Here is a 10196-nt window from a genome sequence, read left to right on the forward strand (position 1 = left end):
GCACCTTCAGTCGTAGACCGAGACCACCGAGGTGCTCCACAGAACACGACAGGAAGTCCTTCCAACTGTTCAACTTCCTCCCCCTTCTTCACAGAGCACAATAAAATTAATCCTGCACCACAATAATCTCTTTAATGTTTCTGTCTGCACCTGACCTGTTTTAGATCTTAATTGTTGGTATTTTTATATTCTCTCTTTTTTTTTTTAAATATCTTGTGTGATTCCTTGTGCATGTTCCTTTGTACTGAAACTCTGGCACAACAATTTTCTGCAAGTTCAATAAAGTTCTGTCTATCCATCCATCCAGCCAGCCAGCCATCTAACTTTATGCGTAACGTTCAAAAGAAAATATTAAGACATTTGTCACAAACAGCCAGTGACAGACTCATTTCACTGTTGTACAATAACAAGACGGAGAAAGAGGTCTAACTTTTAGTTTGCATTAAGAATGATTCATGTGTTCATTTACCTGTTTCAATCTGTCGTAATCCACAGCTTCTGTTGGCACACCATTGGCACTTAAGGAGGCAGTTGGAGTTGGGGTGGATTTAGGTCTGATCAAAGAGACAAGCAGAAAGAAACTCAGAGCAAAGAAGGAGCTCTCACAGGACTTAACACATCAAGAAAGAAAAATGACTAAACAACACTTTAATCTGTTTCAGCATCACAAGATATGAACTGTTCAGTTTAGTTTGTTTCAAACCAACAGACACAACGAGGAGCCAAGACAGCCTTGATGCATGCACCCACACTGATGAAGAGCACGAAGCTACACATGCATGGAAGCACACACAACGTCAAACACACCACAGCTGCTAAAAACTCCTGTCAGACCCCAGAAGTTCTTCCACACTCACTGCTAAAAATATCCTCGCTTTATCTTACTTACTCAAAAGAGCCACACTCGACAACAACAGAAGATTTTTTAACAGGTTCTTCTTGCAAGGACAAATTTTCACAACAGGTTACACAGATATACAGAAAGTACACGCATGAAGCCCAGTCACAAGTTTTTATATGCTTATCAGCTCCTCCAAGCTCACAGACTCAGAGGTGACCATGAAGCAACAGCTGTGCCTACAGTCTCAAAGCAGCTCCTCATCCAGCTCCCTTTGCTAACTCAAAAATATGGTTCATGGGCAGTGAACATTCTCAGCCATAGTAGTTAAAAACATGCATAAAACCTTGACCAAAAATCCCCTAAAGTTCATCTCCGTATCAAGGAAGAAACCTGAACTGAAAAGGGTCTCAAAGTTAAAAGTCCCAAAGAGCTCTACAGTGACTGGTCTGAATGACTATCGGCCAGTAGCCCTCACCCTGATAGTCGCTAAATGCTTCGAAAAACTGGTCATGACCCACATCAAAACAACCATCAACATCAACGAGGACCCTCATCAGTATGCATACCACAAGAATCGATCAACAGAGGATGCCATCTCCTCTGTGGTCCACACTGCTCTCAACAACCTGGAGCAGAAGGACTCCTACGTCCGTATGATCTTTGTGGACTTCAAATCTGCCTTCAACACCATGATCTCAAAAACCCTGATGGACAAACTATTCACACTAGGACTAAGCCCCTCCATCTGCAACTGGGTACTAGACTTTTTAACAAACAGACCACAGTCAGTGAGGATCCACAACTTCTCCTCCGCCATAACCCTCAGCACTGGCTCCCCTCAGGGCTGTGTGCTGAGCCCTCTCCTGTTCACTCTGCTCACGTATGATTGTGCAGCTACCCATCCAGGCTGTCACATTGTAAAGTTTGCAGATAGTACAGTGGTCATGGGAGGCATCACAAACAATGATGAGTCCAGCTACAGGCAAGAGGTGAAACACCTGGAGAGCTGGTGCAAAGAGAATAACCTTCACATCAATATGAAGAAGACCAAGGAGATGGTCGTGGACTTCACAAGGAACAAACACACCTACCCCCCCAAACATAGGAGGATCTGCAATGGAAGTGGTCTCCAGCTACAAGTACTTGGGTGTGCACCTAAAGAACAACCTCAGCTGGAGCAACAACACCACCAGCCTGATGAAGAAAGCTCATCAGAGACTCTACTTCCTCAGGTGGCTGAGGCGAGCTGGTCTGGGAAGCTCAGTCCTCACCTCCTTCTACAGGTGTGCAGTGGAGAGCATCCTGTGCTCCAGCATCAACGTGTGGCATGGAGGCTGCACAGCTGCAGAAAGAAAAGCTTTGCAGAGAGTGGTGAAGGCTGCACAGAAGATGTTGGAGTCAGCCTCCCCACCATCACAGACATCTACACCTCCAGATGCAGGAAGAGGGCCACCTGCATCATGAAGGACCCCACCCACCCAGCACACACACTTTTTGCCCCGCTCCCCTCGGTTAGGAGGTTGAGGAGCATTAAGTGTAGAACCACCTGACTGAGGAACAGCTTCTACCCTGAGGCTGTTAGTTTCATGAATCTCTAACTAGAATAATCACTGTGAAAAATCACATCATGTTGCTGCTGATCTGTTTCATGGTGCTGCTGATCTGTTTCGTGTTGATGTGTTCATTCGTACTCATCTGCTCACACAGACTCATGTTTGTGCTGCTGTTCGGCGTATTGTTTTTATGCTATTAATACTTAGGGTATTTTTAGTTAACATTTTTCTTAGTTCATATCTTAGATCTTATTACTATTTTTCTTTTTACATTTTATTGTTGGATGTAACTGGGACCCTGTGTACACAATTTCGTTTCACATGAACCACATGTGGTGTGAATGATAAATAAATAAACTCTGACACTTTCTCTGACTCACTGCCATCTCTCCAAGACATTTCCAAACCTCCACTGGTCATCAGGTCCTACTGCCTTCCCCTTCTTCATTCTTTTCAGAGCTTTCCGGACTTCACCCTCACTGATCTTTCCCACTTCCTGGTCCACAGTTTCTATGACTCTCTTTCTCATTCATTCTCTTCATTCATTAGCTCTTCAAAGTACTCCTTCCATTTTCCCATCACACTTTCCTTATATGTTAAAACATTACTATCTTTAACAATCCTAACCTGCTGCAAATCCTTTCCAGCCTGACCCTTATGTCTCTCCTATCGGTACAAGTCCTCCTCATCCTCTTTAGTGTCCAGCCTCCCATACAACTCAATATATGCATTCTGCTTTGTCTTAGCTCCTTCCCTCTTTGCTCTACATTCCATCTCCTTATATTCCTGTCTCCTCTCTTCAGTCCTCGCACGTCATATTTCTTCTTGGCTAATCTCTTTCTTTGAACAGCTTCCTGCACTTCACTATTCCACCACCAGGTTTCCTTATCATCCATTCTGTCCAGATGACACACCAAGTACCTTCCTACCTGTCTCTCTAATTACTGTTGCTGTAGTAGTCCAGTCATCTGGAAGCTCTTTCTTACCACCCAGAGCCTTTAACAGCTCCTCTCTGAATTTCTCACAACATTCTTCCTTCTTCATCTTCCACCATTTGGTCTTCTTCTCTGATTTGACTCTTTTTCTCTTCTTCACAACAACAGTCATTCTACACACAACCATCTGATGCTGTCTGGCCACACTCTCCCCTGCCACAACCTTACAGTCTCCAATCTCCCTCAGGTTTCCTCTTCTACACAGAATGTAGTCGACCTGCGTACTCCTTCCTCCACTCTTATAGGTCACTCTATGTTTCTCCTTCTTTTGTAAACAAGTGTTGACTACATCCATTTCCATTCTCTTGGCAAAATTCACCACCATCTGTCCTTCCTGGTTTCTTTCCTTGACACCAAACCTACCCATCACTTCCTCATCCTCTGTTTCCTTCACCAACATGCCCATTCAGGTCTGCTCCCATCACCACTCTCTCCTCCCTGAGAATACTCTCTATCACTTCATCCAGATCCTTCCAAAATGTATCTTTCTCCTCCACATCACATCCAACTTCTGAAGCATAACCACTGACAACATCTAGCATCAGACCTTCTACCTTCAGACACATCACCCTATCTGACACTCTTTTCACCTCTACTACATTCTTTGTCAACTCCTCCTTCAGGACCACCTCTACTCCATTCCTATTTCTATCCACACCATGGTAAAACAGTTTGAACCCTGCTCCAATGCTGCGAGCCTTGCTGCCCTTCCACTTGGTCTCTTGGACACATGCTGCGAGCCTTGCTGCCCTTCCACTTGGTCTCTTGGACACATAAAACATCTACCTTCCTTCTCTGCATCATGTCAGCCAGCTCTCTACCTTTGCCTGTCATTGTCCCCACATTAGAGTTGCAACCCTCAGTCCTACATTCTTGAATTTCCTGTTATTCCTCTGTCTCCTGACACATTTTCCTCCTTGTGGAGGAAATTATGTAATTACCTTGCAGTTACAGTAAGTAATTATTTCTCTCTTAACATGTTTTTTTGTATTTACTGGTACTCCTACAGAAAGTACACCTGGACCTGCCATTCTGTGTTTGTTTGCTTCTACTTCTTGTCCTCTCAAACCCAGCCGGTCAAAGCAGATGGCTGCTCATTCTGAGCCTGGTTCTGCAGGAGGTTTCTTCCTGTTCAAAGGGAGTTTTTCCTTTCCACTGTTGCCTTTATGCTTACTCAGGATGGGACACTGCGAAGAAGTGAAGATTAAACACAATCTGCTGGCAATCTCTTTTCCTTAAATAGATAACTTTTACTAAACGGCTTATTTTATACCATACCATACCACTTTATTTATAGAGCACTTAAAACAGCGACAAGGCCAACCAAAGTGCTGTACAGACAGAACAACAGGTAACACACAAAGCAATATAAAAAATGAGGTAAATCAGAATATAGACATAAAAAACAATGCAGATAATGACAACAAACCAGTGTGGAGCATACAGGATCAAAACACAGATCATCTGGTGTTGAAAGATACTGAATAGTAGTGAGTTTTTAAACGGGACTTGAAAACCGAGAGGGAGGGGGCCTGTCTGACAAACAGAGGTAACTCGTTCCAGAGTCTTGGTCCTGCTACAGAGAAGGCCCTGTCACCTCTGTGCTTAAGACGAGTTCCTGGAACTGTGAGGAGCAACTGGTCCGCTGACCTTAGAGGAACGTGGTGGGACATACGGTTGTAGCATATCAGAGAGATGGGGGGGGGGGGGGGAGGGACACTGTTCAGTGATTTGTAGACATACATCAGTATTTTGAACTGGATTTGAAAGTGAACCGGTAACCAGTGCAATGAGGCCAAAACTGGAGTAATGTGCTCTATTTTGCCTGTACTGGTTAAAAATCGGGCTGCTGCATTCTGGACCAGTTGTAGTCGTACAATGGAGGTCTGACTGATACCAAACAGGGGCGAATTGCAGTAATCAAGCCTAGATGTAATGAATGCATGTATTACTGTCTCCAGGTTATTTTGGACAATATGGACTTCAGTTTAGACAGCCGCCTCAGCTGGAAGAAACGATTTAACAATCATGTTTACAGGATTGTTAAGTTTCAGGGAAGGGTCCATTATCACTCCCAGATTAGTGACTCTTTGTTTTTCTGACAGGGTTAGAGCAGAGAGGTCGATGCAGTGGTTTGTGATCGTGTCGTTGAGAGGGAACAACATGACTTCAGACTTCTTTTCATTGAAACTTAAGAAATTTAAAGCCATCCAGTCCCTGATGTCAGCCAGGCAGTCGAGCAGCGGTTGAATCGAGCATGTATCATTGTGTCTTAGGGGGAAGTAAATTTGACAGTCATCGGCATAGAAGTGGAAGGGCATGTTGTGTTTCCGGAAAATAGCACCAAGCGGCAGCAGGTATAAAGAGAATAGGAGGGGACCCAGGATGGACCCCTGCAGAACACCCCATTTAAGCTCTGCCTCTGCGGAACTAAAATCCTTGATGGAGACACAAAAGGATCTGTCAGTGAGGTAGGATCTGAACCAATTGAGGGCTGACCCTGTGACACCCACCCACTGCTCTAACCTAGCAATGAGGATCTCATGGTCGATGGTGTCGAAGGCGGCCGTGAGGTCCAATAGGACAAGCAGCACAGAATCACCAGTATCTGTGGATCTGAAGATGTCGTTAAAGACCTTCAGCAGGGCAGTTTCAGTGCTGTGGAGAGGTTTAAAGCCAGATTGGAATAGCTCTAAGATGGTGTGACCTTCCAGGAAGCACTTCAACTGGGACTCAACTATTTTCTCCAGTACTTTAGAAACAAATGGGAGTTTGGAGACAGGCTGGAAGTTGGACACGACTGAGGGGTCAAGGTTTTTTTTTTCAGGAGAGGCTGGACAGAGGTACGCTCATAATGGTCTAAATAAGCGACTTCAGTGACAGAAAAACGAAGATCCAGAAGCTGTTGTCGGTCATACATGAGGAGTGAATTCATGCCACAGATAAAAAACGAACAAAACAGAAATAATCCGAACACCATCAGCAGAGGTGGATTGCAAGCCATGCACACGGGCGCCATCTTACCGGAAGTCCTTTTTATTTTATTTTATGTAAATGAATGTTTATGTTCAGTGCCCTGAGTTGACTTCTGTTCTGACTTGGCACTATATAAATAAATTGAATTGAATTGAAAAAGTTTTCTTGGTTTCTGTTCAGCCATAACAAATATAATTTTACTTTTCATTCTCACACAAACTATTTTAGCTTCACATGACAGTGTGTAGCTGGGGTCATTTAAAGTGCACATGAAAGCAGTATAAGCTTTAGTGGTGTTAGGCTGCACTGAATGGCCCCAGAAAAAGCATCATGCTAATGTTAGCTGACAATAATGCCACGTTGACCTAAAGTTTGCTAAAGAGGACGTTTAGCAGCGTCACAGTCTCACGCTGCATTAATATCTTCTGCAAATGCTTTCAAAGCTTTTGGCCAATTCACAAAAAAGGAATTATGAAACCAACCATTTCTTGGAAAAGAATGGTGACACTTTACCTCCCAATTACTGGAGATTTGCTACCGTTCATGGTGTTTGTTCTTTCCCATGGCTTCCTGGGCATGTCTGGAAAACAAAACATTTAAAAAACGTCATGTTAATGATTGAAGCAATGCTTAGAGATGTAATGACATCAAAATAAACACAAATAGTTTCTTGTAGTGGGATCAGGCCTGTTTTAGAGGGATGGGTTAAGGTCCGGAGCCTGCAGGTTGTCTCTGTTACTCACCCGGCGTGCTACAAGCTGACACTTTAGGGGTTGTGTTGCTATCACCTTCCTCCTGTTGGGCAAACCGACACAAGATTCCAAAATCAGAGAGGAGTCAGTCTCATGGTCACAAACGAGTCAGAGTGTTTGGGTTTTAAAAAGAACGTTATGGTCAGTGGCCCACGAGCTAAAACCACATGGTTCATCTAAAATACGTCAAACATCTAAAACAAAATAAAGAAATTGAACAAATCGAACATGTTATCAACAATGCAGTCCTTAAGATTGACAACTTATTAAAGTGTAAAAGGTACCAAAGCCACAAACTGAAGGTGGTTTTTGATTTACAAATGAGACGAGAACTCAGAAAAAATGTTTTCAAATATCTGCATAAGAAGGCATGTGAAGTATGGAGCTTGAGGATTAAAAAGAATGCTTTTGCTCTGTCACTAATCTCAGACCTTTCTGTACATTTTTCTCTGGAATGAATGACATCCTCTCCGGATATGTAGACTGCCTCAGAGATGACTAAGCGCAGCACCAAGGAGGCATTTCATACAAGAATGTAAAGAATGAAAAGTTTGGCTCCCTTAGAAGACAAACAGCTTTTGTGCTTTAGCACTGAGGGAAAACCTATTAATATTAGGGACTGAAATTCAGATTCACAGAAGTCAAACAGAAATAAAAGCTGATACTTACTAGTCTCTGATCAGGTTCAGGTGAGGAGCCTTTTTCTGCGATTCTTCTCCTGTAAGATAAAAAAAATCCAGGCACTGTAAAGACAGGCTGAGCAGTGGGGGATAAAACTTGGTTGGAAAAGAAATGTCCTGATGCATGATCAATAATCCAGGTAGATAAATCTAACAAAGTTAAGTCAGGTCCTATGAACGGATACTTCGTTGTTGAAACGTTTCATCTTTTATCCAAAAAAACTTCATCAGTCCGAGGAGCTGCAACAAACTCAGTCTTACAAATATCACCTTCACATAGTGGACCAGCTAGTTTGCTGGTGACATCCAGAACTTGCTGTTCACATGTAAAAGGAGGACCATCTATCAGGGTTCAGGTTTTAGGATTCAGAATCAGCCAGACAAAAGAGTAAAAATGAGAACAGTTTTTATTTATTTTTATAGCTGCAGAAAGGGTTAGGATCCAACAGTGGTGGCAGGCCTTCACAGGCGAGTGAGAAGAGAGTCACCGGTCAAAGTCTGCAGAGATGACTCAACGACAGAGGAGCAGAGCAGCTGCAGAGGAGCGCTGCGATAACGTAATTTTGTGGGGGCAAATCCGAGAGCAGGGTCCAAGAGACAAAGCAGGGTCAGGTACAGGGGGATCAGAGTTCCAATAAGTTCAAGAGGGGTAAGCCATGTGACATAGTTGTTTGGTCAGAAGAAGAGGTTGTTACCGTGATTAGAGAGGAAAATCCAATAGCAGACAAAGTCAGGTATCCTAGAGGCAGGTGTGGGGTCAAAACAAGGCAGGCAAACAAGGTTGTGAACATGAATAAAGAATGGCTGGATATCATAGACCATGAGAGGTTTAATAATCTGGCAGGGAATGAGTGAGGGCTTGGAGCTTAAATAGAGCAGGTGACAGGTGAAAGGAATGAAAGCTGATTGCGGTGACTGAGCAGAGCGGGCATGGTAATGACAGGGGCAGGAAGATAGAACAGGATGACTAGAAACATGACATGAGAGGCTGAGAGAGAGGCAGGGTACAGAGAGCGTGATCATCACATAGACCCACCTTTAATGTCTGGCATCCTGATGGACCACTAGGAAAAGCTAGAATGAACCGGGTGGGTGGAGGGAATCCGGAGGATGGCAAGAATACAGACTGGTGGCCAGAAGGGCCTTCCAGGGCTGTTCCAGATTTCAGGTGGGTGGCCGGGAGGTCGTCTAGCATGTGGCAACCTCTCAGGTGGATGGCCGGGCAACCATCCAGCACATGGCGAAAGGGGTGCAGGATAGGCAGACAGGGAACCATTAGAGAGAGAGGCTGCAGCAAGCGATGGGGTCAGATCTGCAGCAGGCGATGGGGTCAGATCTGAAGTTTCTGAGGGTGGTGTGCCAAACCTAGCACAGAACATGGTCATAAAAAGCTGCATTTGAATGTCCACGTTTAATATGGAGCCCTCGACATCAGAGAGCTGCTCTTGTGTCTGCTTTGAATAGATCTTTTGGCCATATTATTCTGTCAGGGTTCAGGTTTTAGGATTCAGAATCAGACAGACATAAGAGTAAAAATGACAACAGATTTTATTTATTTTTATTGCTGCAGAAGAGGTTAGGATTCAACAGTGGTGGCAGGCCTTCACAGGCAAGTGGGAAAAGTCACCTGGCAAAGTCTGCAGAGATGACTCACTGGCAGAGGAGCAGAGCAGCTGCAAGGAGTGCTGCAATAGCGTAGTTTTGTGGGGGCAAATCTGAGAGTGGGGTTTGAGAGACAAAATAGTGCCAGGTACAGGGGTTCAGATTTCCAATAAGTCCAAGAGGGGTAATCCATGCGACGTAGTGATTTGGTCAGAAGAGGAAGTTGTTACCATTATTAGAAAGGCAAATCCAATAGTAGACAAGGAGTAGGCAAGGTGAGGAATCTTATAGGCAGGTGTGGGGTCAAAACAAGGCAGGCAAACAAGGCTGTGAACATGAATGAAGAATGGCTGGATATCATGGACCACGAGAGGTTTCATAATCTGGCAGGGAATGACTGATCTGCAGCAGGCAATAGGGTCAGATCTGCAGTAGTTGTGGAGGCCTGGAGGCCTGCAACTGTCTTGGGACCATCGGGATGCTTGGGACCCTCAGGATACTGAGAGTGTGGAAATGGGCTGTCATCCTCGACACCCACTGTGAGGCGTGGAGGTGGGTTGCCGTCCCAGACACCTATAACTAGGCGTGGAGGAGGGCTGTCATCCCCGACACCCACGGCGAGGCATGGAGGTGGGCTGTCATCCTCGACACCCACGGCGAGGTGCCTAGAGGCAGGTGTGGGGTCAAAACAAGGCAGGAAAACAAGTCTGTGAACATGAATGAAGAATGGCTGGATACATGTACCATGGTAGGTTTAATAATCTGGCAGGGAATGAGTGAGGGCTTGGAGCTTAAAT

General features: G+C 44.5%; 1 protein-coding gene across 5 annotated transcripts in view; it reads right to left on the reverse strand.

The window, feature by feature from the left end:
- enah (ENAH actin regulator) overlaps nt 1-10196 on the reverse strand; it is a 280348-nt gene that overhangs the window by 17047 nt on the left and 253105 nt on the right. For all 5 annotated transcript variants that reach the window (XM_037685697.1, XM_037685699.1, XM_037685696.1 and 2 more), the window contains 4 exons: nt 7787-7835; nt 7109-7160; nt 6879-6945; nt 470-554 (listed from right to left, as the gene is read on the reverse strand). In XM_037685697.1, the coding sequence (XP_037541625.1) occupies nt 470-554; nt 6879-6945; nt 7109-7160; nt 7787-7835 (253 nt within the window). The remainder of the gene's footprint in view (nt 1-469; nt 555-6878; nt 6946-7108; nt 7161-7786; nt 7836-10196) is intronic.

This window comes from Nematolebias whitei, chromosome 12 (genome assembly GCF_014905685.2).
Source record: "Nematolebias whitei isolate Nwh7 chromosome 12, NemWhi1, whole genome shotgun sequence".
Classification (NCBI taxonomy): Eukaryota; Metazoa; Chordata; class Actinopteri; order Cyprinodontiformes; family Rivulidae; genus Nematolebias; species Nematolebias whitei.